General features: G+C 38.3%; 2 protein-coding genes across 4 annotated transcripts; one reads left to right on the forward strand and one right to left on the reverse strand.

The window, feature by feature from the left end:
* Positions 1-1,544: 1,544 nt before the first annotated feature.
* negaly6 (neuromast-expressed gpi-anchored lymphocyte antigen 6) lies at positions 1,545-6,254 on the forward strand. Of its 3 annotated transcripts, XM_067448721.1 has the most exons (6): positions 1,545-1,592; positions 2,088-2,189; positions 3,325-3,435; positions 3,524-3,673; positions 3,802-3,912; positions 4,951-6,254. In XM_067448721.1, the coding sequence occupies exons 3-6, from the start codon at positions 3,417-3,419 to the stop codon at positions 5,157-5,159; spliced, it is 489 nt and encodes a 162-aa protein (XP_067304822.1). In that variant the 5' UTR covers positions 1,545-1,592; positions 2,088-2,189; positions 3,325-3,416; the 3' UTR covers positions 5,160-6,254. The 3 variants fall into 3 exon arrangements, with proteins under 3 accessions (XP_067304822.1, XP_067304821.1, XP_067304823.1); XM_067448720.1 differs by lacking the exon at positions 1,545-1,592 and having other exon boundaries at positions 1,981-2,189; XM_067448722.1 differs by lacking the exon at positions 1,545-1,592 and having other exon boundaries at positions 1,981-2,189; positions 3,577-3,673.
* Positions 6,255-7,113: 859 nt separating this feature from the next.
* On the reverse strand, positions 7,114-25,010 carry ywhabl (tyrosine 3-monooxygenase/tryptophan 5-monooxygenase activation protein, beta polypeptide like). Its single transcript, XM_067448719.1, has 6 exons — positions 24,854-25,010; positions 21,944-22,249; positions 11,746-11,869; positions 9,913-10,076; positions 9,687-9,782; positions 7,114-7,361 (listed from the first exon to the last, which is right to left on the reverse strand). Exons 2-6 carry the CDS (start codon positions 22,235-22,237, stop codon positions 7,302-7,304), a joined length of 738 nt encoding a protein of 245 aa, XP_067304820.1. The 5' UTR covers positions 22,238-22,249; positions 24,854-25,010; the 3' UTR covers positions 7,114-7,301.
* Between the last annotated feature and the right edge of the window lie 1,260 nt (positions 25,011-26,270).

Here is a 26,270-nt window from a genome sequence, read left to right on the forward strand (position 1 = left end):
ACAAAATAATAAAAGGAATCATTAGCAAAACTTAAAAAATGGCTATATATCAGCGATTTACTGCAGAGCAAGTAGTGAACGCAATCAAATATTACTGTCACTGTCACGTGATGGTGGATCTGGTGAAGAAGCTGTCAGCGATCTTGAAGATGTTGAAAATGATAGTTTTGAGAATTGGAGATTGCGAAAATGAGATGCTGAATGTACTGGGAAATGAGCTCTGCTCAAGCTGAATCATCCCAAGCTCCAAAAGGTAACAAAATATGCTTTATTTCATTCTTCTGTAACTGAATCTAATATCAGATAGAGTTTTATATTCAGGTACAGGTAGACATCTATCCATGAGATAGATCCAGGTCGCTAAAGACCCGAATAGGTAATAATGATTGGAAAAACATTCATGCGTTTAAGTAGGGATAATTATATTAAAAGAAAGAATGATAATATATGGTCTTGGATAAACTAAAGGAATCGAAAAGGTTGCAAACCATGCTGTAGCCTAGTGCATTTAAAGGGTTTATTCACCCAAAAATTAATTAAAGTCATTACTCACCCTCCCTTAAGACCTTTATTCATCTTCAGAACACAAATGAAGATATTTTTGTTGAAATCTGATGGCTCAGAAATGCCTCCAATGACATTTTTTCTCAAAAGACCCATAAAAGGTATTAAAGACGTTGTTAATCTCACTACAGGGGTTCTACAATAATTGTATGATGTGAAGAAAATAGTTTTTGTGCATAAAAAACCCCAGACTTATTTAATGATTGCTGATTTCGAAATACTGCTTCCTGAAGCTTCGGAGCTTAACGAATCAGCATTGATTCAGCGGCTCGGATCGTGTGTCAAACCACCAAACTGCTGAAACAACGTGACTTTGGTGATCCGATCCGAACCATTGGCCCTGTCCCAAATGGCACCCTAAACCCTCATGGTCTTCCTCTGAGTCCACACTTTAACAACGTAATGCTGTTTTGACTGCCGGGTAGAAGTCCTCTGCGTAGCTCGCAAACTTGCGGGCTCAGCTGAAGTGTCCATCGAAGGCGCATTGCAGCCGCAAAGGGGGCACTCACGAGCACCCTTCTTTAAGCTTAAATAACGAATGGGACACCCTACGGTCTTGTGGACTTAACAGACACGCGCACGCAATGGCCATTGTAAGTCCACAAGACAGAAAGTGCACATGAAGTGTGCCATTTGGGACAGGGCCATTGTATATATATGATCCAAACAGCTAATTCAATATGCTGTACTAGCTTCAGGAAGTAGTGCTTTGAAATCGGCCATCACTAAAAGTTATTTTGATTTTTTTGTGCACAAAACTCTTCTATTAAACTAATAGCCTAGAATTCTAGACACACCCTAGCGGCAGCAAATCTAATCTGCCGTGAGTATTGTCTAGCAACTCTCAATACACGTCTGAGCTGTAAAAAACAAACTCTAGTCAGACCAATCACATCATGTATGGAGTCGGTGGGCGGGGCTTAACATAATGACAACCAAGTTGTGCTTACTAGTAAACACAGAGGCTGGCAAACGGCGGTCTTTCGAATCAGCTTTGGATCCGCTCCTCGGATTGAGCCCTGTCAATGGTGAGTTTCCAGACCAAACATCTTGATGTGGGTCTCGCTTGTCAGGATATTAAACTAACCTTTGAAGATGAAAAGTATTTAAAAATATGTTTTAAAATATTTTAAAGGGGTGATGAATTGAGGAATCAACTTTCCCTTGAGCATTTGATATATAAAAGGTCATGGTAATATAATAATATCCTGTAAGTTTCAGAGCTGAAAACTTCATTGTTAGTCAAAGAAAAGCTTTTATAGACACCAGGCTCAACAAACGGTCCTGTGCTTTATACTGACGTCAGTGCGCGATGAAACACCGCCTCTACAGAATAATGAGCGCATGTAGTTTAGTAGCCTCGCCCACCGACTCATGGAGGTCAACAACAATAAACATGCCGAGGAAGATAGCAAGATATTGCGCTATTCCTGGTTGTGGAAGAACACAGTCGCTGCATAAGCTTCCTTCGGATCCTAATATTAGGAATGTGTGGTTGAACTTTATTTTTAATGAACTTCCAGCTCACGTGGGGAAGACATTTACTTCAGTGCACTGCGGGATCATTTGTAAACAAATCTCTGGATGCTGGATTTGGATCTGACAGGAGGAATGGTGCAACACATGTGAGTAAAACGTGTTTTTATATGTAATAGTACTGCATTATATATTGTTTTGCTTATGTGTACGTGTCTAACAGAGCATAACTTTAGCACGCTGGACTCAGACATGTATGGGCCAGGGCTCGGCAGGCCGATGAATCAATCTCATTATGTTCCGTTCTTGTTCTGCTATAGTTATGATGTTTTTGAATGTAAAAACCACACAAGCGTCATTAATTCACCTCAGACAACAGTTTAAAAAAAATAAAAAATGCCAGTTCATGACACCTTTAAATACAAAGCAATCGTGTACTACAGAATAGTGTTTGCAATGATTACTCTGCTTATTAAACTTAATAGTCTTTTATTTTATTTATTTATTGTCTACACAAGACAATTCAGTCATTGTCTGTTAATATTACTTTATTTATACAGTCTGTACAAGCTGCAGGCCATTACTACAACACACTCAGTGCAGGTACACGATTCCCACAGGGGCGCAGGGTGAGGTCACACCAGGATCATATTCCTTCCTTTTCTCCCACTTCTTTCCTGTTTATCTCTACTGTTCTATACATTAAACAGCATAAAATAACCTATAAAACATGAATTCTCAATCTCTGCCATACATACTTGACATTATCATATCAGTATTCAAACCAAAAAGTTTCAAAACTTCAGATTCACTGTAGAAACTTCAGCTGAAAAAAATGATAGTTGCCTGACACGTTGGCAACACTTTTTTTAGTGGTACAGTAGCTATCAGTTTCAGCGTGTTTCATGTTTCTGAGGGATGTAGTCTCCTGTCCCTCCCTTCTCATCTCAGTCTGACTCTGAGCTCAAATCAAAATGGCACCATCTGTCCTCTTTATTCTCATGTGTGCACTTTTCTACAAAGGTAATTGTTGGATTTTTACGCACACTTTGGTATTTAGTACTGTGTAATATTATTTCCTGCAGTATTTGAGGACTTTGTCAAAAGGTGGACTTTATTTATTAAATTAAGGTTTGCTGCCTATGTATTTCCTTAAGATTTACTTTGCATTATATCATATTTTCAGAAATGATCTACAAGAACACTTTATTTTTAAATGTTTGTGTGTTTATTGATTCATTTAAAACTGCAGCACTTAAACAGTGTAGACTTGTTCACTTTCAGCAAATTCCCTAACCTGCTATCAGTGCATTCCTGAGACATCAAATAAATGTGCTCAAACTAAAGTGGAGTGTCCTGTCGGTCAGTGTGGGAACATGAAAATCACATCTTATGGTAAGTTTTGTGGCAGACTAAATTTTTGAACTGAAATGTATCTTGTTGTATTTTTTATAAACCAGTCCAATGTAAATTTCTACTGTAGGAAACAACACATTGACTGACATGATTATGAAGAACTGCACTCTAACTCGACAGTGTGTGACTGCATCTGTAAACTTTGGAACTATAGCTGTAGTCATGAACAATCAGTGCTGCAACACTAACCTCTGCAATGATAACCAGAGCGAACCAGGTACGCACACAACACAAGAGGAAGAATGTTGCGTGACAATAAAATGACAAATTCAAAGAATTGATATCAGACAGAAAATCCAATGGAGTACAGCACATTCCGTTGCTTTAATTATGCATATTTCATAGGACCACCCAGAAGGATCCCAAATGGAATACAATGCTACACCTGCAAGGGAGAAAACTGCTCATCAACTTTACCTTGTGCTGATGAAGAAGATCATTGTATCAAGGCAACAGGTAAGATAAAACACAAGACAAGAGAGTATGAGAAAAATGGTCACAGTCTTAGTAAACAAAGTGTGTCTGTGCTTGTTTTTGTAAAGTATCAGGAAACAATGACATAGGTAGTACAAGGAGAGGGTGAAATATGAGGACATTACCCATGTTCCCACTGTTCAAAATACTTATATAAAGCATATTTCAAAATGCTTATATGATGCTTAAAATCAGGATGAGTTTTTTTTTTTTTTGGAGAAAGTAAAAATGCACAATGTTTCCTGTGATGGGTAGGTTTAGGGGCAGGTTTGTACAGTATAAAATCCATTACGCCTATGGAATGTCCCCACATTTCACTAAAACAAACATGTGCAAAATGTGACAAAATAAACAAAATGTGTGTGTGTTAATACGGATGCATTCAAATAATCAAAAGTAAAGACGTCTAAAATAAAATAAAATAAATAAAAACTAGAACTTTCTAACTTTCATTAGAATGCTGTTCTTTTGGAATTCCGATTCAAAAACATTTCCAATGATTTTGAAAGCCACATTTATTAAATTCATCAAAGAATCCTAACCAGGCAGCCATGTTTTCAACCATGAATAAAATGTTTCTTGAGGACCAAATCAGCAAGGATTTCTAAATGATCATGTGAGACTGAGAGCTCCTGAAAATTCAGCTTTGCCTTCACAGAAACAAATTACTTTTTAATATTGTTTTAATGTTATTAAAAAATAATGAATTCTTAAAAAAACATTTTTTAAAGGTAGAGTACATGAGATTGCCTTTGACAACTGAGGTTAAAAGGTGTTTTTTTGTTTGTTTTTTTAAATAGGAGAAATAATGTATACTTAAGGCTTTTTCTGACATAATCGACATAGGAGAATGCTACCTCTGCTCACTACTGCAGGCCATGAAACGGTTTCATTTTTCAAAGGCTCACTGCCTTAAATAATTCTTTTGTGTCATTGTTGTTGACAGTTTTGATCTTAACACTTTTTCCCCCTTAAAATAACAGAATGACTGTGTAATCCTCTTTATCGTTTTATCAACAGTCAATACTGATGGAAAGATTATAATGAAAGGATGTGCTACCAGAAGTTTGTGTGATGGTGACCTGTCCAACCCGATCGGCCAGACCAGTGTCACGGTGGACCTGACCTGCTGTAAAGGACATCTCTGCAACAGCGCTCAAACAGTCACTCCGGGCCGCTTGTTTCAGCTGGGGCTTCTGGTGTATGCCATAGTACATACATCATTTTGAGCTTTCAGATGTGACATGCTTTTTGAGGCTTCAGTTCTACTAATAAATAAATGTATTTCAACCAGCATTCTTATATGTTGGTTATAATGTTTGATTACAAATTATAATCTAAATATATGGTTAATGCCTGATCATGCGTATATGATAGGATGCATTGGTGTCACAGAGTGCCTGTCAAACTGTTGTATATATAGTGACATTTTGATTTAGAAATTGTTTAAAACTTGCAAATTCACAAAAAATAGCTATGAAAATCTAAAACCAGTAGCTTCATAGTATTTTTGATATTTTTTATGTTTAAAAAAATATATATATATAAAAAAAAATTTAAATGAACATCTTCAGTTAGTATCGGTTTCTCAGAAACTGGTGTGTAACAGTGTACTTATGTTTGCTGATATTTTCCTTTTAAGAGGGTGTAGATTTTCTAAATGGAATCAACTTTCAGTAAACTAATATATTGTTGCACAATATATTTTATGCCTTGGGACTCTGATTTGTCTTGGACAAAGGAAAGGAAATCTGATGATCTCAAAGCATCTCTTAGTGTCACACCTGTTTTCATACATATAATTTATCCATCTATATGGACACGCACACTACCTTTCAAAATGTTGTGTTGAGTTAGATTTTCCAATGTTTTTGAAAGCCACATTCATTAAATCTTTTCTAATTTAATATATTCTAAAATGTAATTTATTACTGTGATGGCAAAGCTGAATTTTCAGCATCATTACATTAGTCTTCGGTGTAACATGATCCTTCATCATTCTAATATGCTGGTTTCTTATTATCAGTGTTGATTTATTTATTTTTATGGAAACCATTACCATAGTTTCAAAGTAAAAGTCATATTGATGCATTTATGCTGCCTTTACATTCTCTCGAAATTATCGTAAATACGAGTTTTCTTGGTAAAAATAGCTTGAATGCCCCACCATTTCAAAATGTGAATGCAATGAGCTCGTAATCACGACGTACAGAAGACGGAATTATCAAATTTCCGATCAAAATTCTGAACAGCAGAAGTAATGGAAAATAACTGCATTTCTTAGACCTGATGGTTTATTTGTGGGTTACATCTTGATTTTAGCATCTTAAGAAAAAAAACACATAGTAAAAATTTTGTGTTAAATTATTTTTTTAATCCACTTACATGAAATTACATATTTTCCCTCCAAATAACATTTATGCTTGGGTGTTCTGTATGAAAATTCCAGAGACATGACACAAAGCTAGCCAGCCAAACAGTACTCCCTTTCCTCCCCATATTAACTACTTCATAGCCACATGCAAATTAGGCAAGTATCAAAAGAAATCAATGGAAAAAGGAAAATCAAAATGAGCCATTATTGGTAAATTTAATCACACTAGCATTTCCTACTGCGCTGCTTGTACAGTCATACGGTAACAGTATCAAGCTTATGTGCTCTTTGTTCTTAGGATCCTCTATACCTCGTAATTAACAGGGAATAAGTAAATGCCATTTGCAGGGCACCGAATGCCTGGAATACGAAACTTGAAAGTGACAATAAATGGAATGTAACCTTTTTTTTGCCCATCGTTTTACATGACGTGCGAGCGAGCAGCTCACTATTTGACGTGACTCTGCCATTGCTTCTTTCCTAGCTAAAGACTAGCACTGCTATCCCCACCTCTACTCGAAGACAAGGGCTGATTATGATGCAGATGCTAACTTGCCGGTGTACATAATGACGAATGCACAAACTCCTTGACAGAGATTTACATACAGTATACAAATAACAAAAGGGTTTGACTTGCAACTTTGCATGAGCTGAGAATTTGCCCTCACCCACATTCTTCCACGCTAATGCGAAAACCTAGAGCTCCCCACGGAGAAAACAAGGTTAACAGCAGACAAACTTCATCCCCCTCCCAGCCCCCTGCCCCAACCAAATCCCAACGCCCACCCGCCCCCTATTTAACCCCGCCCACCCACCTCCCATTACACAAATCCTTAGAAAAAAACCCCACAATGACATGGAAGGAAGAAAGCAAGGAAGGCGCGAGAATAAAAGAACTAAAAGAGACAGAAGTCGACGATGAGGTGGTCTCAGTGTTGATGGTGAACTGGAACGATGGCAGGTGAATAACGGGGGAAGGACGGACAGAGAGAGACACTCAGTTTTCTCGGCCCTCCTCGGTGTCTTCGCCGTCGCCCTGGTTATCTGAAGTCCACAGCTGAAAAATAGAAAGGACACTAGTTAGACACTAGAAGGAAACGAGATTATTTAGACGTGAACACCTGCTTCTATTAAGAGATCTAAAAAAAAAGAGAGATAAAATGATACAAATTATATAAATTTGACTGCAACTGCGATAAATTAATATTTACTGCAAACATGTAAATGTGCACCTAGTCATTTATAATTATTTATATTTATTATTTTTTATATTTATTTATTGTCTTAAGCTAAATTTATGTTGTTAAATGTTTTAAAATATTTAACAATATATTATATACTATATATCCTATATAGTAATATATACTAATGAACATAATTCATATACATGTACAACATTATTGTGGCAGATAAGCAAAAACACATTTTTGTAAAAAATGTTGGGGGGGGGAGGTACGTTTAGTATCATGAATATATATATATATATATACACCTGTCAAATCCATGCTCTTCATTTTAATGTATTCTGCTCACTTCACATATGTTGCAAATTGTAAATAAAAATAAGAGACCACAGCAATTTTTTCTTAAATCAGCGAGAATGGAAGCCATTCCATTCCAATGTCTGTTGAATTCCAACACAGACACACCTCATTCTACTGAATGAGGTGCTGATTAGGTGATAACCTGAATGAAATCTTATTTAATAAAAAAAACATTTCTGTGGTCATCACTATCCTCTTGCAGTAGGACCAGCTGGATGGCAAAAACAGTGCTAGTAGTAACTCAAAAGTAATTGGAATTAAAAAATAACCCTGTCATGGCCAGGCCATGACAGACGATGAACCCCATTGAAAACCTCTGGAATGTGATCAAGAGGGAGATGGCTGGTCACAAGCCATCAAACAAATTCAAGCTGTGTGAAGTTTTGCACCAGGAGTGGCATAAAGTCACCCAACATCACTGTGAAAGACTGGTGGAGAGCATGCCAAGAAACATTAAAGCTGTGACTCAAAATCAGGGTTATTCCATTAAATATTGAATTCTGGACTTTTCCAAAGTTAAAACATTAGTTATTATTGTGTTGTTTAAAAATGAATATAACTAATTATTTTCTTTATTCATTATTCGAGGTCTGACAACTGCATCTTTTTTGTTATTTTGACCAGTTGTTGCTTTCGGCAAACAAATGCTCTAAATTACAATATTTTTATTTGGAATTTGGGAAAAATGTTGTCAGTAGTTTATAGAATAACAAAAATGTAAATTTTACCCAAACACATACCTATAAATAGTAAAACCAGAAAAACAGATAATTTTGCAGTGGTCTCTTAATTTTTTCCAGAGCTGTATAAATGTATATGAGCAATATACAACAATACATTGTATGGGTCAATTGATTTTTCTTTTATGCCAAAAATCATTAGGATATTCAGCAGAGATCATGTTCCAATATTTAGAAATTTCCTACCATAAATATGTATGCATGTACCGTAATTCCTCAAATAAAGACCGGGGCCTTTATTTACCTGAACCGGCTTTTATTTGAAGCAGGCTTTTATATGGGGCAGGCCTGTATTTCGAATACCATCTGTTTGGAAAATAATTGCTTTAAAGCTGCAGTCCATAACTTTTTGCACTCTAGTGGTTAATAAACAGAACTGCATGCATCTTGCGGAAGAACAATGCAGCCGGAGCTACTTCTCTCTGTTTATGTCTATGGCGGATCACTCAGGGACTGTGCTCCTCCGCAGCGGTACCTACCAGTCTGGCCTGAAATAGTCCCAATATAAATACTTATTACAAGTGTACCATAATGATTCATGGTAAGACAAAAACATGGTGGAAAATGGATTTATGTTGTACATTCTCATTATATAATTTTTGTAAATCTTAGTTAAATAAGAAAAAAGTTACGGACAGCAGCTTTCAATAAACTGTTTTAAATCAATAGCGAATAAAAGCGATAGTTCTAGTAGACAGAAGTCATTGATTTTTTTTAAGAAACATGCAGCAAACAAATCACTATTTACAACAACAGCCAGAAAGGCGACAAAGCAATTTCGGTCAAAATTACTGTAGCCTAATCAGTAAGCACTACTGAGACTGTTTGAAAAATATAAAATGTTAGATTCCAGATTTTTATAGTTTTTTTTCAGCAACTATTTTCATAGTAGTTGTATGCCGGCCAAATATTGTTCAATCCTAACAAACCAAAGGAAAGCTTACTTACCGGTATTTAGATTTCAGATGATGTATACATCTCAATTTAAAAATATATACCCTTATGACTGGCTTTGTGATCCATTGTCACACATATCTACATACATACAATATAATATAATACATTTTTATTTAACTTGCTACTTAAGATATAACTCACTGTCAAGTTGTCCCGCAGTAGCTGCATGATCAATGTGCTGTCTTTGTATGATTCTTCATTCAGTGAATCAAGTTCTGCAATGGCCTCATCGAAAGCCTAGAGAAAAAATAACCGAAAACAAGATTAGTGATACATACAAATACATTTTGTATTCACTATATAATTGTGGTTAACACTAATATTTTGCTCATTAGCCTGTGTGTGTGTGGGTGTGTGTTAACCTTACCGTTTTGGCAAGCTTACAGGCCTGCTCGGGCGAGTTGAGAATCTCGTAGTAAAATACGGAGAAATTGAGCGCAAGGCCCAGACGGATGGGGTGTGTGGGCTGCATCTCCGCCTTGCTGATTTCAAAGGCATCCCTGTAGGCCTCCTGTGAATTGGCAATGATAGCTGGAAATACAAAGAGGAAACGTATATAAAATGTAGTTGCATGCATTTTGAAAATTAAAAAATAGGGTTTATTTCAGCTTAAAAACAAACAGCTTATAAACTTAATATTGAGTCTGCAATGTTAGCATTTCAATAAAAACTTAAAATCAATAACATTAGATTTTTTTGGTATTGCTTAAATAATAGATAAATGTATAAAGCAAAAGGAGAAAAATAGCATTTTTATTCAACATGAACAACACTTTCTGCCCTAAACCAGTGAAATTACATTTTTCCACTAGGGGGTGTTAAAGCACCAACTTTCAAGTGTACACACAACTAATAAACTTCCAAATCTTCACACTGTTTCTAACAACAGCACTAGGTATAATATTTGACACAGTTTAAATTATGTATGAACTTCCAGTTGATCTCACTCAAAACTATTACTATTGCTAAGTGTTATAAATATTGTTTTTATTGGTGAATACTAAGGATCTGTATGGTGAGACATTCAAAAAAGGGCATTATATTCCATTTACTTCCTAAAATGGAACGGGAATCTGACAAGCTGTGAAGCAGCGCTGGAGCTCCACCCACACACACATGGGCTCGCATTCATTCATGTAAGGTGGGTGGATTCACATGTCTGCACCTGTTCCAATGAAGGAAGGAAATCAGACTGCTAACCATTTCCCCTGTAGACCTTAAGACCCTCCTTTTATTTTATTTTCTCTCTCATATCCCCGTAATTCATTCCTACACCCTGAGAGTTTGTCAACCTCCTGGCACAGGAAGGCAGCCACAAGAGTCTTCCTGTTATGCTCACTGCAGCCCTGTTCCTTTCTGACTCAACCAAGACTGACAATGGGGAGCAAACCATTTCAATGTTTATATAGAATCTTCTTGAAATAGAACTGGCCTGTGAACAAAGCAAGTTTACACGATGTCTGGTAATTACTGTACTACTATGGGGGAAACAATTGGGGTCAGTAAGACTTACCTACGCTACCATTCAAAAGTTTGAGGTCAGTACGTTTTTTTAGTTTTTTTTTTAGCTCACCAAGAAATTTATGCGATCAAAAAATACAGTAAGCAATATCATTTCGAGACCAAATTTGTTGCATTTACTACTGAATTATTCAGTGTGGGAGACAAAGTTTATGAATGGCCAACAACTGCTTAACTCCCCCAAAAACAGATCCTCTTTAGAGATTTCCACCCCCTTACTTCCTCTCAAACTTGGCTTCGTGTCAACGGTTTGCGGAAACGTTACATTTTTAGCAGAAGCACGTATGCTCATTGGCATGTGGTGGAGACTAGTCACTACCGCAGCATTGAGAGCCATGCAGCATATTGGTCAAATGCCTGTATGATTATCTAACTAACATAATCTGACATTGTTAACAGGATTTAACAATATAAGGAGCTCCAAGGGATGCTAGCCAGCCTGGTAAATTGAAATCGACTACTTTCACTGCAGAATTTTAAAAGACAATTTAAGAACACACTAGAATATATTACCAATGAAGTCTACAACCACTGGACTCAAAATATCTTCTCTAGTGTTCCACAGAAAAAAGTCATACAGTTTTGAAACAACATGTAGGTAAGCTAAGGATTTTTTTGGAGAAACTTGTTGGTGAACTATCCCTGCAAATTTAAGGATGGACTCAACAGAATGGCTTACAGTTTTTCTCCTCTCCCAAAGCCACCTCCGCTAAGTAGCGATAGTAATCGCCTTTCATTTTCAGATAGAAGACTTTACTTTCAGCTGGGGTCGCCTTGGGGATGAGGTACTTGTCCAGAAGAACCTACGAGACAAAAGAGAAAAACTATATTAGCGGTTTTGTCAAACGGTTTCACATCCTGTTATCAGTGTTTGAAGGAAAGGGGGAAGTTGTCCTGAGTAGAACAAAAGTCAACAGTAGTGAAGAGAGATGAAGAGATAAGATAGAGTTCTGCAAAACTCGTTTGACAACACGCTGTTGCGAAAAGAGGCCCAGGTGAAACCACTCAAAATGTGTCCAGTCTCGGGGTGCCATTTTCGGAAAACTATCACTTAGCCCCAACAATGTGTTTTCTAGAATTTCAGCATTCTAGGCCTTTTAAAACAACAACCTTGGATCGCCTTTAGGTGTGACAGAGGCCCGGCGGCTTGTGGCGGGACTGCAGTTTCACAGATGCTTCTGAGACTTTCTATTGCAGGAACGGGGGGGAAGGGGAGAATGGGAAAATTGACTACGCCGTGTGAGCTAGTGCTTGTGGAACTAGGTCATCGAGCTTGTTCGCAGCACGACTGGCCTGATTGTTGCCACCCTGAACAGAACCACAGGGTCATCACTGCAATACAAGGATCCATAAAATCTTCAATGATGTCCTAACAAACCACCTTAATGATTAAGGTAGTTTTATTAGATTCAATTGATTTTGTCAAGGTCATTCTTATAAATAATGTCCAGAGAACCACATGGTTAAGGAACTTATTTGATTGCATCAAATGTCCAAACAACAGGACTTTTTGGGTGCAAAAGAAGGTCAGATCTCCATAACTAAAAGAACCTTGTAGACATTTAATCTCAAATTAATCATTTTACCTTGTTAAGTCACATCACTGATGAACTAATGACCTACTTTCAGCTTTCAATGGTGGGAAGCAATGCATAGCATCAGAGCATCATTGTATAATCTAGCTCTTTATCCTGACATGTACCCAGTTGTGGGTTTGAATAACCACCAAACCATAATCTTTTTCAAGGAAGATCACAATGGCTTGTGTGAGGTGAGCAGTTTCATCTTTTTATTTTGATGTGTAGACACTAGATAGTGATAATAAAGCGACTTATCTACCAACTGCCACTCACTTCTTCCTACATATTAAATGACACAAATGTAAATCTTTTGAAGGTGTGCTCACATTGCCAAACTTTTGGGGGCAAAAAGCACTGTGATATATAAAACACAGCTCACACAGAAGTCACTTTGAAAACAAGCAGCTTTCTGAATCCATGTGACAAACTTGAACATGTAACATGCAAAACCTGCAAGTGAAAATATTTCAGTGTCGCAATTCCCAATTTCATGGATTCCTATTGAACTTACTGGAGTTGGAACAATGGTAAATGTGACTGCACCTAAACTACGTCAGAGACAAGCAAATAATTTCTTAAATAAACTGCATGCCTGATGAAAGTCATGAGACCAAAACATTGCTAATAAAAAGTTATTGATGCAAGTATTGATAGTGTGCGGGATTTCCCGTTATTTGTTGAGATTTTTGGATATGGTTATCCTTCGTACCACGCACCTATCTATTACCAAAAGGTGTGCGATGGTAATTGTGTACTAATAAAATTAACTGCATAAAATGCAACAATAGATGGGGCTGAACAATATGAAGGATATGCACATTTTCTAATCTAAACATTTTCTGTACAATTTAGTCAATTTTGAATATAGATAAATATGGCTATAATAATCATTAAACATGTTGCTACTACAATAAAAATATATTATGTATTTATTAATTTTCAAACATTTAATTATAAATAAATAAAAAATTACACAGTAAATGAAATGGGCAGCGCATATATTTAATTATATAGAAGACTTTGTGGTTTGGTAATCACACTAAACCATATTGTGATTTTGTTTTTATTTTGGTATCGTGCAGCTCTAGCTAAAGAGCAGTAAGCATAATTACCAATTTAGCCCTCATAACTACAGGTTGGTATAAGTTGATTTTACCGTACTATGGATGCACCAAAATTTCGGCCACCTAAAATTATCGGATAAAAGTGTTTGGCTGAAAGAGAAAAAAAGGCAGAAAATATGAGCCAAAACTAAATGCAGCCCTGCAGTGTTCAGTGCTCAGGTTTTATTCTCGCTCTAGCCGTTGTGATGTGATGTTTCACTCAGTATTCCACTCTATGCACGTGCTTCGGTCAGTTGATCATGGCCCATGTCAAATCTTCACTCATGTACCACTTATGCTCATCAGAAAAAAGAAAATTCCGCTCAATGCGATGACATGAAATTTATATGTAATATACACTCACCTAAAGGATTATTAGGAACACCATACTAATACTGTGTTTGACCCCCTTTCACCTTCAGAACTGCCTTAATTTTACATGGCATGGATTCACCAAGGTGCTGAAAGCATTCTTTAGAAATGTTGGCCCATATTGAGAGGATAGCATCTTGCAGCTGATGGAGATTTGTGGGATGCACATCCTGGGCACAAAGCTCCCGTTCCACCACATCCCAAAGATGCTCTATTGGGTTGAGATCTGGTGACTGTGGGGGGCATTTTAGTACAGTGAACTAATTGTCATGTTCAAGAAACCATTATGAAATGATTCGAGCTTTGTGACATGGTGCATTATCCTGCTGGAAGTAGCCATCAAATGATGGGTACATGGTGGTCATAAAGGGATGGACATGGACAGAAACAATGCTCAGGTAGTCCGTGGCATTTAAACAATGCCCAATTGGCAATAAAGCGCCTATAGTATTCCAAGAAAACATCCCCCACACCATTACACCACCACCACCAGCCTGCACACAAGGCATGATGGATCCATGTTCTCATTCTGTTTACGCCAAATTCTGACTCTACCATCTTAATGTTTCAACAGAAATCGAGACTCATCAGACCAGGCAAAATTTTTCCAGTCTTCAACTGTCCAATTTTGATGAGCTTGTGCAAATTGTTGCCTCTTTTTCCTATTTGTAGTGGAGATGAGTGGTACCCGGTGGGGTCTTCTGCTGTTGTAGCTTATCTGCCTTAAAGTTTGTGCGTGTTGTGGCTTCACAAATGCTTTGCTGCATACCTCAGTTGTAATGAGTGGTTATTTCAGTCAAAGTTGCTCTTCTATCAGCTTGAATCAGTCGGCCCATTCTCCTCTGACCTCTAGCATCAACAGGGCATTTTCGCCCACAGAACTGCCGCATACTGGATGTTTTTCCCTTTTCACACCATTCTTTGTAATCCCTAGAAATGGCTGTGCGTGAAAATCCCAGTAACTCAGCAGATTATGAAATACTCAGACCGGCCCATCTGGCACCAACAACCATGCAATTTTGCCATGCTCAAAATTGCTTAAATCACCTTTCCTTCCCATTCTGACATTCAGTTTGGAGTTCAGGGGTTTGTCTTGACCAGGACCACACCCCTAAATGCACTGAAGCAACTGCAATTTGATTGGTTGATTAGATAATTGCATTAATGAGAAATTGAACAAGTGTTCTCAATAATCTTTAGGTGAGCGTACTTGTTTCCGTTTGCAATAGCCCTACTGTGCAGTAACATGGTGTGGAATCCGGGCTGAACAACAGCTCTGTAGAACTATTCATTATTTAGATAATTGGTCCAAAAAAAAATATGTTGCATAGAAGTGAATGAAAAATATTATATTCAAATATTTTCTATCCAATTTTAGTGTTACTTTCAATAAAAGTGTGGTTATTTTATTGGCTTGTATTTTAACAAAAAAAAAAATTAGAATCTTTTAAATGATTGCATTTCATTATTTAATTATTGCTTAAATTTGATTATTATTATACAATTATACAAAATAATGAATAAATAATTATAAAAATCACTTTGGATGATTGCAAATGCATCCAGAATTTTTAGTTTCGGCCAAGAAATGGTGCATCCCTACCGATAGTTTACAGATAATCGACTGAATAAAAAAACAAAACAACAAACTGAATTTTATTTTTTATTTTTTTAAAGCCTTAGTTAATGTAACCGTTGGACTTGTATTGTGAAGTTTTACCGTTTCAAATAAATCTAAGCAGTTATGCTTAAAGATGGCCATCATCAAAACAAACTTTCATGAGGCGTCAGTGATTTCACCTCTAGAAGCCGCTCCTGTCCTATATAATGACAGCGGACCCTCCGCAACCACTCCCACAATGCCCACAACAAGGAAAATCTATTAGTATGGATTTTTGCTGATAAACGTTTGTTCTGGCAATCTGTTATCGGTGACAATTAAATCAGCAAAACCAATGAACTCGTCAACCTCTACTCATAACATCTGCACATGCAAAAGCAACTTATCTGAAATGCTCAAGATGGTCTAAAGAACAGAGTCCTAATCAGAGATGCGTTTTCCTAAAGCTGACTTGTGTAAATTTGTGCGACAAAATTACACTACATTTTGTCAGGCATTGTTTCTATTGGATTAAAAACTATATTAAACATGGAAACAAAGGACTGAAAGAGTACATTATATAATAAATTACTCATTCCACATGAAAATTATGTCATCTGGAGAAAACTCACGGAAGTAAAAAAAGCATGTGTTGTGCATTGTGAGTGTGAAACAAAGAGGTACACATTAATGTACTTTTCTAATTGGCTTTGATTTTGTCGCATTGCAAAGCATTTTTGCCTTCAGTGCAGATAAAAATAAAAAATAACATTTGGCACTGAGATCTTGTCCTATCATGCTTGGTTAGGACACGGTATCATCACTTGGTTACACAATACGTAGGAATTCACATGACATCATAGTCTTGTTTCATTCTCTTAAATGCAAAAGAGGAGAAGGTAAAAAGTCCATTTGGCAGTAAAGTCGAGAGCTACAGGTCAGTGGCCCAAAAAACAAGAGCTCAGCTGCTATGGGATTAGAGGTGACTCAACCTGCATGGTAACACACAGTCCTGTGGTCGTCAGCCACATTCATGCTATGTGCACACACAGTCAATTCATTCCCCCCTTCAAACACATCAGGCAGCCTGGCCAAAACCATTTTCCTCTTTTTATTTTAGCTGAACCTGATGATGAAGAAAGAAAATAGGGCTGCACGATAAATCGCATTTGACATGAAAACATGCTTATCGCGATTTGGCTTATCAAATCGCAAAGGCTGCGATTATCTTTTACAGCTCTGTGATCAGCTGTTCCGTATGAAAGCACTGCAAGTTTAAGTTGCTTATAACGTGCATTTGAAAAAGCAACATGCGTCAAACATCTTTCCAAACATGAGAAGCATTTAGTCATGTTTAATTAAAGCGTTTTAATCTCCTTATTTAGCTCACCGATAGTATGATGTTCATAGCTATAGCGATTTCCACATGGATTTCTGTCATAAGACAGTAAAAGAAATGGACACAGCGACCCCATAGACTTCAACGGCGAAAAGGTGAACTAAATTAGAAGCACTCACTTCCTGATGGCTGAGCGAACTGCGCAGCCTCAGACTGAGCTTGACGACGTAGATGTGACGTGAGCAACCTGTCTTACAGTTGTACGTCTTCTAGTAGTTGTGGAAAGTGAAATCTGAATCACGTTGTTTAAATGTTTTTCCCCGTTGCTTTTGGCTCACGATGAGTTTCTCCCCATGCTTCTCCCTTGACTTTATCAGACTTTGGGCCCTATCTTGCACCCAGCGCAATTGACTTTGTACACCGACGCATGTGTCATTCCTATTTTGCACCCGCGAAAAACGCGCTTTTCCCTCCACAGAAGCACATTACTAAACTAGTGAATGAACTTGCGCTCCCTGGGCGGTTCAGCGCAAAAAAGGAGGCGTGTTCCGGCGCAAACAATCCTTGGTGCTATTTTACTGTTCCATTAAACAATTCGGCCACTGACCAGAAAAAACCTAGTCTAAAGTCAGTGGTGCATTGCGCGTTGTTCATTATGCTATTTTAAGGGCGCATACTTGACCATAATGTATAGCGTGCACAACGCGCATACACTTTGCTCATGTAATCTACACAGATGCAACAGTTATTTTTGCAAATCATTAATTGTTACACTAAAAAAATATTAACACATGAGATGACAGAAATCATTGTGGTGTGCTGGCGTCAGGTCCTGAGTAGAGGCAGATCCACCTCCCGTTACACGGCGTGCCCGATTGATGCTGGCAAGCTTGGACTTTCCCCGTCTTCTGAAGTCTTTGTAGCGCTTGCGGCACTGGTGCGACATCCTTGGGATGCCAGCTGATGAAACAATTGTGGCTATTTCCTCCCACGCCTGTTTAACCGACGCTATTTTGGGTGGGTTTCTCCCATCCCCATACAACACAACTTCTCTGTCTTTCACTGCTCTTACAAGAACATCAGTCTCCTCGGCTGTGAACCGCTCCTGGTGTGCGCCTGGTAAATACGCCATAATAATAGCGATCCATAATGGAACTTGCGCACCTGCTTTTAAAGGGAATGTTGGATGACGCTCTGATTGGTTTATTCACGTTACGCCCAAACCACACCTATGAATTATGAAGCTACTTCAGACCAACCCATTTTAGATTTGCACTAGGGCTGCACGTTTTCAAGTTTTTCATTAACCGTTAACCGAGGCCCTTAGCGGTTAATACTCGGTTAACCATAGTGTGCGTCAGGGTTATTTTTAGCTTATTAATTTGACGACCACCATCTCCGTAGTGAACGCGCCTATAGAGAGAAATGCACATCATGGATTACACAATCAGAGAGTAGCCTATTTATTTTCGTTTTAAATTGTTAAAAGACATTTCAAGTTTCTTAAGATCTATTTCATGTCTGCGAGGCGTACGCTGAGTTTCGTTAAATTAGGATGAGATGCGCTCCAGTTCACGAGCAATGTGAGTGGCCGCGAGGGCGCCTGCACGATTAGAGCATGTAACGTTAGTAAAATATGCAGCCGAGAATGATTCACACAGACTCAGCGTTTGACTCGCGCGGCTGAAATGCCTCTCCCGGCAGAGAGTTCAAGCATCTGTGGACTCGTCCCTTCAGCTCTGGCCATCTTGCTTTCAGTCCGCGATCAGCTTTTTTGTTTTCTTCATTACAGTTGAAGTAACGTCTGCTTTTCTCTAGTCATTCACAAGTTTCTCACTTCAAACTTTCTTTCTTCTGATCCATTATGCACAGCGCGCGCGGCTCGCGCTCTGCTTCTGCCCTAATGCGACTTTTAGTCCAGTGCGACGTATGCTATTTTCCTCTTCATGACGCATATTTTGACTGATGCGACTCATACTCCGGAGCAACTTATAGCCTGAAAAATGCGGTAAGCACTGCATTGCAATACTTGCATTTCGCCCCGTCACTCTCATTTTTAAAGTGCTCCCACGCTTTCTTTGCCCGCTTAGAAAGCTGGTCATGACGACTTCTTGTGGATACTACCCTAACCCTATGGATACTACAAATGTCTGGGAGCGCTCTGGCGGTCTATAGGGGTGCAAACATATATTACAACTAAATTCAAGGCACGTCATTGACACCACTTAACCGAGCAAAATGTTTCACTCGGTTACGCAATTTTTAACGGTTAATCGGTCAATCGGTTAACCATGGACACCCCTAATTTGCACCGGGCGCAAGAGCCATTTATCCCGCCGGGAAAATAGCAACAGCGCCGAGACCCGCCCACAAAGTTACGTGCGCTTCCCGCTTTGACACTTGCATTTCAGATCGTTAAAATAGGGCCCTTTGTGCCTCCAAGACCCTCGACTGCCTCATAGACAGTAAAAGATTCCCTGCGAGCATCTCCTCCTGTCCGTTTGGTAAATTATCTACTGTGTAACAGAGTCGCGTTGGTTATGACGCAATCTTTAGCCTGTTTTAACAAAAACAGCTTCAATGGGGTGATAGTGTAAGATACAAGGTAGTGGAGCCTTTTATACATTGTTGTGTTTCTTTAAAAATAAACAATGGACAAATGGAGTCTTTAAACGCCTCAGATGTAAAGTTATTCACTGTCAAAGTGAAGCAAAAATGAACGGGATTCAATGGGATGCTAACAGCAGGTAATGGCTTGGTTAGCAATGGCCGCCCCAATGGGAGGTATGCTTTCTGAGTGCTAGATTACCCCCTTGATTTCCGTGAATGATGTGTGCTATCGTACTTCTGCAGCATATACTTGGAGTTCCCTGTGCGAGAGCACCCTCTGGCTTGCGGAGCAACGTTTATTACTGATCACAGTCGTGCTGCACTGAGAAGCTGCACATGCAATAATCGCAGCCTCTGCTAAATCGCGTGCGATTATATTGCGATTTGCTGCACAGCCCTAAAAGATAAGAAAACAAATATTGTCCAAACTAAAGTCCCTACATCTAGAAGCAGCTGTCCCATAGTCAAGCAGTCTACTGTGCCCATGTTTGGTCCGCAGCCACATTGTAGAGTTCAGCCGTCCTCATGTTCTCTAGAGGACTCTTCACTTCCCACACCTCATTACATAGCCTCGTCTCTCCGACCCAAGCAGTTGCTAAAAGCTAACTGGCTGCCTCTCTAGCTTCGGCCGAATACTCAGAATGATTAAGTTACTCAGGGGACTGTATGGCTTACTGAACTGAAGTGGACTTTAAAATCCTGTCTTCTTTAATGTACTAGCAGCAACAACAAAAAAAACAAAAAAAAAAAAACTGCTTTGTCACTGGTGTAGTTCACCAGTCTTTTGGTGCTACTGCCAATTTTATTACTAATCTTTTAGTTTTACTAAGCTGGCTTTGACAGTAAATTCATCAACAAAAAATTAATAATTCAAAATTCGATTCAAAACTAGTTAATACCTCAGAAACAGCTTTCCTATTCTGCTGACTTCACTTAGGATATGTGGACTACTTAATAATGTTAACCCACTTTATTTTTTTCATTATTATTATTAATCTTTTTTTTTACACATTGAACATAGTTTCATTCTGAAACACATACGGAAATAAAACGGACTGTCAACAAGGATTCACAATGAACCATTTTACCCTAAATTCAAATATTACACCTTTTTTTGTGAGTTTACTATCTGTGTCATATTCGTGATTTGCATAATGGCTGCCATTATTATTGTATCTGTGTACAACCTACAATTTAAAATATACTGATTTACAGGCATTAGACCAGCCAAAGCATGTATCAGGGAAAATCCTCCAGCTTGTTTGACCTCTTATTTGTCTTAAATGACACAATGTTCACTGTAAAAAATGTCCGTTAAAATAGGCCACAATGTACTGTATAAATATGACGAATTTTTACAAAAAACTTTTTTTTTTACAGGTGTTTTACCTGTATTTTGAATTACACATTTATTAATTAGTTTGTGTTTTAACGGTTAACGGAAATGTCCATAAAATTACTGGATAATTTACTGGCAGAAAATTACCAGTACATTTTCCGTTTTTATTTTTTACAGTGAAAGAATGAAATGTTAAATATAACAAAAATATACATTCTGCACAATGTATATCCATGTGGTTACAATGACACACAAACCTCATTACAAAGAGTCCATAAAATGTTAATTCTGAACTCAAATCTATATTAAACTGCCATTTCGTCAGCCTGACTGCAACTGAGGTTAAATAGACCCTGACCCCTTAAATCTGTCATCATCCAAGGAGGGCTACAATAACTGTCCTAGGGAAAGGACACCTGTGCATGCGCTGGAACAAATGAGATCAGGCCTGGACTAATAGGCTTGGCTGAAAGAGGGCCTTGCTCATGATGAGTAATTAACACAAGCAGGATTAACAACCTGTGTTACCCACCAAATAAAGAAACAAGGACTAGAGAAAAGGCATGTATTGTTTGCAATCTGTGCATCCCGTGGTCAGAATGTAAGAGATGTGATGCATACCAAAAGGCTAAAAGGGCCTAATGATTTGAGAGATGGACTTGTAACCCAAAGGTCGCAAGTTTGATTCTCAATACTGGCAAGAAACGACTGAGGTGCCCTTAAACAAGGCACCTAACCTCCAATGGCCCCTCAGGCACCGCAGTGACTGGCTGTCCTCTGCTCGGGTGTGTGTGTGTGTGTGTGTGTGTGTGTTCACTACTCACTGCTCCAAATGTGAGTGCACTAATTTGGATGGGTTAAATGCAGAGGACAAATGCCATACTTGGAATGCACTTCCAAAAGATTGGGATTATCTCAATTGTAAGATTCTTACCAGTACATCATTGCAGATCTCCTTCAACTCCTTCTCGATCTTTTCCCGATATTCCTTGACCATTTGCTGCTTCTTATCGCTGCCCTCCGTCTTCTGCTCGATGCTGGAGACCACTCTCCAGGAGGAGCGGCGGGCACCCACCACATTCTTGTAAGCCACCGATAGCAGGTTGCGTTCCTCGTTGGACAGTTCAATGTCACCCTCAGTGACAGCCTTCATAGCGGCTGCCATGTCATCGTAGCGCTCAGCCTGCTCGGCCAGCTTGGCTTTTTGCACTAGCTCGCTCTTGTCCATGGCTGCTCAGTGCTGAAGAGAAATAGTTCAGTGTTAGATCAGGCACTCAATTTGAATTATTTTAGGTTTAACTGGTTAATTACAACATCACCCCAAAGGTTTAGCGTTATGCAAAATCAAGTGAGATGCGGCTAATGTTGCTTTTAACTAGTTATCCATGCACTGTATTATTTCATCGGTTTGCTTTATTAGTCTTCCTTTGGATGTTTAAATTATGTCATCTGACCAACTATTGATTAGATAGCTCACTGATAGCTCACAAAACTCACTAATGAGTGAGAATAGAAACTAAATCTGGACAATCACCTTTGCTGAAAAATAAAAAATCAACAGCAGTGAATTAATTAGTTTGGCACAGGCAATAGAGGATTACCCAAAGGCTGCTGATGCTACTACTGAGTGTACATGCATACATTTAATCAGTTTATTAAAGACACAATATGTAATTTTTCGCCGCTAGAGGTCGCTTATTAAAAAAAAGGCATAGTTTGATGACACCTCTGAGCTTTTATGCTGCTGCAGACGAGCGCTTCCGCTTCTGAGTATGTGAGATAGCGCAGTGCTGTTTTATCATATTAAATACATTGAGTGTGTTGAAAGTTATGCTATAGTGCTCCACTCTGTGTTTGCTCGGTGGCTACAAGGAGACATTTGTTACACATTACAGTAAGCTAGATCAATATTAGGCATGGTAAAATAGAAAAAAATAGATTTAATAAGACTGTGTTGTTGAGCTATATAACAATGAATAGTTTTCTGTTGGTGAATGTATCAGTTGCTCACCTGTGTTTCTACAAAAAAATAACTCGAAATCAAGGGTTTCATTGATAGGTGACGCACAGGCACGGTCCATGTCCTGGTTAAAATAGTCCTTATTTCTCTGGATTTAAACATTCTTGGAAACATTTGGGTATAAAGTATAAAAAAGTCAACAAAAGTTTTTTTTTTTTAAGTATACAAGTCAACAAAATATATAACATTGTTCTAGTAGTTTTGGGATATTTAAATATTGTGCCTTTGATATGTTGTTTAACATACCTAATATATTGTTTAGATACATTACATACATAGATAAAATACTTTAGACAAAGCATTTTGTCTAAAGTATGTAGTATTTTGTCTTTGCGGTTTTAGACAAACCACAAAGCATTTTACAAATATCCAAAGATACAATAAAAAAAATCTAGATGGCATTCTTGTACACGGCTTTAAAAAACACACACACACAGCCATAAGTATTTGGCCTCCAGGGTCGCATTACAGTGCGAAGAAATATGCGGATGTACTGACAACCACGCCCAGTTCCCATAGTTACCCATTCACACGCTTTACATATTATGTCTTAAACTGATAGTTCACCCCCCAAAAGAACATTCTGTCATCATTTACTACGCCTCATACCATTCCAAACCCGTACGATTTCCATTGTTCCGTGAAACACTGAAAGATGCTTGGCAGAAAGACAGCCTCAGTCACCATTCGTTTCCATTGTATGGAGGAAAAAATACAATGTTCGTCAATGGTGACTGAAGCTGTCAGCCCGTCACATTCCGATTAACATCTCCTTTAATGTTCCACACGAAACAATGTTTTAAACAATGTTAAGTGAATTATAACAGTTTTGGGTGAACTATCCCTTTCGATTTTGAGAAGGACCACAATATACGTCGCTGTCGATTTCGGTGACTTGCTGACTATACAAAGCTTAACCAGCAACACCATACTAGAGGTTCGCGACTTGCTTATTAAGCATATTTCCATTGTGAAATGCTCACAAGTAACATATATGCCCCTTAAAGTGCACAGTGCGTCACATGTATCAAGCTAAAATATCATGGTAACACCATTTATCGCTGCTTTCGTGAAAAAACCAAGTTAGCTTGTAGGCTAAGCCATATGAAGGCAGGTCTGCTCTGCCCTGCCCATTTCCATGGCCGACTGACCTCACAGCAAAGAAACCCGCTGCTATTTGTAATGTCAAGAAAAGCCCATGTGTTTTAATGATTTATACAATCTCTACGTGGAGGTTATGGCTGATAAAGCAAATGGACGGCGCTGTTTGTCAGGCGGGTCTATCGGTTACCAGATGCATGTTGAAAGCTCGCCTGATAATATCAGCCAAATAACCCGAAATTGTCGAAGCTAAAGAAGTATACTTATTGAGTGCCATTAAATGTGTAAACATGTCAGGACCAAGCACAGTTGCCTAAATGAATAGTGGCAGAATTGAAAATTAATATATGTGGAAGGCTTCGGCTTGTTTCAGCACCCAAGACGCACTGAACCACTATTTTACACAAGGACGCACGTTGAAAACTGTTACTGATGATCATACTAAGATATAAAACATAAAACGCGTCTTTTAGGGATGAGTTTTAACTGTAAGCTCGACCACACCAGATAACACACCAAGAGGAAGAGACAAAAAGGGGCGGCCTAGATCTGCTAAGCAAAGGCTTATTGTTCATTTTCAGCACGTTAGCATCACCAGCTACTCAGTCCCGTGCCTTGCATCGTCCATCGCCATTTCAATGTAATTTCTCATCGCTAATAATAAAACGATAAAAACAGAACCAACACGTCTGGAAATTATCCCTATCTATCATAGTCTCTTACCTGAGTGTCGGGGAATAACGATGGTCCTGTCGGAGCTAAGCTAACCGCGGCTCACAGCTGATTCTCACGGGCTGTCGGGCTAATCCACGGGGTTTCCCTCCAATCAGACCAGCCCCAGGAGCCGAGACAAGGCTGGGCCATGTGACGTCAAAGGTAACCAAGGCGACGGCTGACTTCAAATTGTCTGTGATTGCACGAGAGCCAGTTCGTGATTCAGTGGTGCACCATTTTCCCTCCATTTTTCCTTCCATCGTTCCATGTCCTCAGCCTTTCTCTTTCTTTAAATTATACCACCAAGGTCTGTCAGTGTAGGTTATATTCCGTCATCATGTGACGTGAAACTCGGAAAAGAACGTAAAATATATCATTTTAGCCGCGTAGTTTCGTGAAATGTCATTTTGACCCCTGTTTACAAGTGTGAACTTGAATAAGATGGTTGGATAGACAGCCAAGGTAAACAAGATTGGAAAAAAACTGCAATGTTTTTGAATAATTTGATGTTGAATGTTGCATAATTACATTATTAATTGCAAACATTTTAAATATGCATTAATTTGCATGCATCTAGAACAAGAATTTGAACTGCATACAGTCAGGTTTGTGTGTGGGTTTTCTGCATATCAGTGTAAAAGGTTTTTACAGAGGGGATTTTAGATTTTTAGATTTTTTTTATCTCTATATATCAGAGAATACTGTCTGGTAAATTATATATGTGCAAACCCCTCTGTAAAAACCTTAAGTTTATATTGATGTGTTTGGTGTAAGTTCCACCTAAGTTGAGATTTCTGACACAAAAAAAACATTTTTTTTTTGGCAGAAACAACCTTTAAAGATATGTAGGCCTACTGTAACTGAAATCTGATGCAAATAGATAAAGTGCTGAAAGATAAACGTAAAAGTGTATTTTGGATGTTTTCTTTTCACTAGTCTGGAAAAAAAAACACGTCTCAAATTGTTTCTCCAAATGAAAAAAAAAACCCGTTGTTTTTGCCTGTAGTGTCTTGCCTAAATGACAAATATGAACATTGCTTTGCATCTGCCATGTGTAATGAGAGGACTCACATAACTATTTTAATATTATTCGCTATATGCTATTTCACTAGCAGTGTCACAATTGTGGGGGAAAAAGTCTATTGCAACTTCTGTTTTAAACAAATGTTAAAATTTCATGCTGTGCCATTAATTGGGGTTTTGTTAAATACATGAAATCGGGACTGTGTAGAGCCTATCATGAGCAAAATTAGAACACAGCGCATACACAGCTTGCTTGGTAGAAGAGGAGCTATTTTTGCACTACTCTAGTTTGTTTCCATTGGGAATGAGTCTATTTTCTACATTGTCACATGTCCTCCCATCAGATATGCATTCAGTAACCTATTTCAGGGCAGAACTCTGTATTATTGGTGCAAGTTAAATC

This window comes from Pseudorasbora parva, chromosome 7 (assembly GCF_024679245.1).
Source record: "Pseudorasbora parva isolate DD20220531a chromosome 7, ASM2467924v1, whole genome shotgun sequence".
NCBI lineage: Eukaryota > Metazoa > Chordata > Actinopteri > Cypriniformes > Gobionidae > Pseudorasbora > Pseudorasbora parva.

Coding starts and splice junctions, on each gene's coding strand:
- negaly6 (XM_067448721.1), top strand. Junction 3,674..3,801: donor TGATAACCAGAGCGAACCAG/GTACGCACACAA, acceptor CATATTTCATAG/GACCACCCAGAAGGATCCCA. Junction 3,913..4,950: donor TCATTGTATCAAGGCAACAG/GTAAGATAAAAC, acceptor TTTTATCAACAG/TCAATACTGATGGAAAGATT.
- ywhabl (XM_067448719.1), bottom strand. CDS start 22,237: ATGGACAAGAGCGAGCTAGTGCAAAAAGCCAAGCTGGCCGAGCAGGCT. Junction 11,870..21,943: donor AGATCTGCAATGATGTACTG/GTAAGAATCTTA, acceptor TTTGTCTCGTAG/GTTCTTCTGGACAAGTACCT. Junction 9,783..9,912: donor CCTGTAAGCTTGCCAAAACG/GTAAGGTTAACA, acceptor TTTTTTCTCTAG/GCTTTCGATGAGGCCATTGC.